Source organism: Rutidosis leptorrhynchoides, chromosome 2 (assembly GCF_046630445.1).
Source record: "Rutidosis leptorrhynchoides isolate AG116_Rl617_1_P2 chromosome 2, CSIRO_AGI_Rlap_v1, whole genome shotgun sequence".
Taxonomy (NCBI): Eukaryota; Viridiplantae; Streptophyta; class Magnoliopsida; order Asterales; family Asteraceae; genus Rutidosis; species Rutidosis leptorrhynchoides.
In genome coordinates, this window is record NC_092334.1 from 36,971,059 (window position 1) to 36,973,649 (window position 2,591).

Consider the following 2,591-nt stretch of genomic DNA (forward strand, 5'->3'; position numbering starts at 1 on the left):
TAAATTAAATAATTTCTCTATAGAACTTGTATCCTAAAAGCCATATTTTCATGTATTTGCACAATGGGGATATAATCCCATATATGACAACCCCATTACAAAATGTAACAAAATGGCTACAATTCATGATCCACAACATAAATAAACTAACAAAACTAATCTTAGAACAACAAATTTTGATCATGATAAGAAAGAAGTACCAGCATAATTATTATGCAAAAGATTATGAGCAATCGAATCCCTTTCCCTCATAGCAACCGCCGATCTCAACCCTATTTCAGGCACCATTTCATCATCCATAAGCTCAATCATCAATTCAGGCTCAATTTCTTCATTCCTCATTTCACATATATTATGCAGAACACAACAAGCTCCCAACACAACAGGCAAATCTTGAAGCTTTACTTCCGTTCGTTTCTGCAAACAAGACCACCTTCCTTTCAATCTCGCAAACGAATCTTTAGCAACCCTTTGAATCTCACCAATCTTTTCATTAAAAGCATGTTGTGTCCATGTCAAATGAGGTTGTGTATAAGGTACAAGCACCCAATCCATTAAAGGGTACCCTGAACTACCCACAACCCAAACATCCTTCAACAACCCATTATTAGCCCTTTGATAAAGTGCCGATTTTTCCAAAATTTGATCATCCGGCATCGAACCGGGCCACCCGATACACACATCCGTAAACACCCCCAACGGGTCAACCACTCCTTGAACCGTTATCGAATAACTAGTCTTCTGGTTACGCTCCGTATGTCTTTTATTAAAATACGCCGCAACGCTAATCTTCGGTGCTATAATCGGAATGTGCGTTGTATACATCGACCCGATAACATTCGGTATACCCGAAACTGACTTAAACTCCTCTTTAATTATCCTAACCGATTCCTCATTGGGCCATTGCAAATACTTAGGCATTAATACATTCTTTATAGCGGAACAAACTTCAAGCACAAGTTTATGACACGTAGATATGCCTAACCCGAAACGTCTCGACACGAGACGCAACGGCTCACCAGTCGCTAACCGCCATATGCAAACCGCAACGCGTTGGCGCACGGGCACCGCGTCTCGTAACATCGTATTCTCTTTAGCGACAACCGAAGTAAGTTCGTTACAAATCATCTCAAATGTGTCTTTCCCCATTCTAAATGCTTTTTTAAATTCTTCATCCGGATATTCAGGACTATTACATTTATCCCACCAATCAGTTGATCTTGTTTTCACCCACAACCTTCTCTGTGGGCCACCCGTGCCAGCTGTACCGGTATTATTGGTAGCTTGATTGTTATCAGAATCAGCTGATACAACAACCGAAGCAGCTGCTGCTGCTGTTGCAGCAACAACAGCGGCATTAGTTGCAGCACGTGACTTGCGTTTACGCACGTGATGTGTTTGATCTAACACGTGATCGATTTGTTGTAACTCGTTATGGTAATCCAACATGACTTTTGTTTTCTTTTTGTGGTTTTCTTCAATCAGGATTTTATCTTGTTCTTCAGCTTGATTGAAATTCTGTTTTTCTGATTTTTCTTGTTCTTCAATCAAAAGTAAAGATGTTAGAATCTCTTTCAACCCTTTTGTTTTGACATCTTGATTCTGTTCTTCATCATCTTCAATGCCGGTTTCTGTTGTTAATTTTGGATCGTTCATCTGATCGACAGATTGTTGAAGAAGTAAATTATAGTAATAGGAATAATCCTGTTTCTGGTTTATTATATCGTCTGATTTCATATAAAATAAATATAAATTAAATTAAATATAAGAAATATTTGAAGAAGAAAAAAAGGGAAGGTTGAAATGGAGGTAAAGTGTTTGACGAAAAGCGCGAAAGAAATGTGAACACAAGAAATATGAAAGATTGAAGATGGTGATATATATAAGGGTTTGTATACTATATAATAATAATTAATAATAATAATAATAATCCTACTGGTAGTAAGTATAATGGTATGGTATATGTGTGAAACGGAAAGAAGCAAAAAGCAATCTGGATTTGGATGACGAATGAAATGAAGGATATGAATCAAGTGTGAACACGCAATCCAAAATGGCGGTGAAAGAACGCGGTTGGATACTTTGGATTGGTTTTGACTTCTTGTTTATCTTTTATTATTATTTTATTATTTATTCCGTATTTTTTATTATATTTATATTTATATATTATATTTATATTTATTTAGAGGAACTAATTTTTTTTGTATTTATTAAAATGATAAGAATGTTTATATTTATGATGTTTATATTGGCTACATTTCTATTAAAAATTTGTCCTTATTATTAATTATTATTATTATAAAATAATTAATTATTACTGATTATTATTATTTTTATTTCCATTAAAACTTAATTATAGCATTATGAATTTATTGATCATTCACTCTGTTCCAATTTAGTTGTGCACATATTAAGGATATAATACGTTTTACACTTTTTTGCTTATTCATTTATAAAATTGAATAATCAAATTTGCGCAACTCAATATGGAATATTGAAAAGTTAAATTGAGAGAAAGAAATTTGAGTTGTGATCGAATAACTATTCATTTTGTAAATTTATTTGTGTTTTTGAGTGAATATAAAATTACT

The 2,591-nt window shown here is 33.8% G+C and overlaps 1 protein-coding gene across 1 annotated transcript; it reads right to left on the bottom strand.

The window, feature by feature from the left end:
* On the bottom strand, positions 1-1,944 carry LOC139890722 (protein ANTAGONIST OF LIKE HETEROCHROMATIN PROTEIN 1-like). The gene has a single exon (XM_071873632.1). It carries the CDS (start codon positions 1,735-1,737, stop codon positions 181-183), a length of 1,557 nt encoding a protein of 518 aa, XP_071729733.1. The 5' UTR covers positions 1,738-1,944; the 3' UTR covers positions 1-180.
* Between the last annotated feature and the right edge of the window lie 647 nt (positions 1,945-2,591).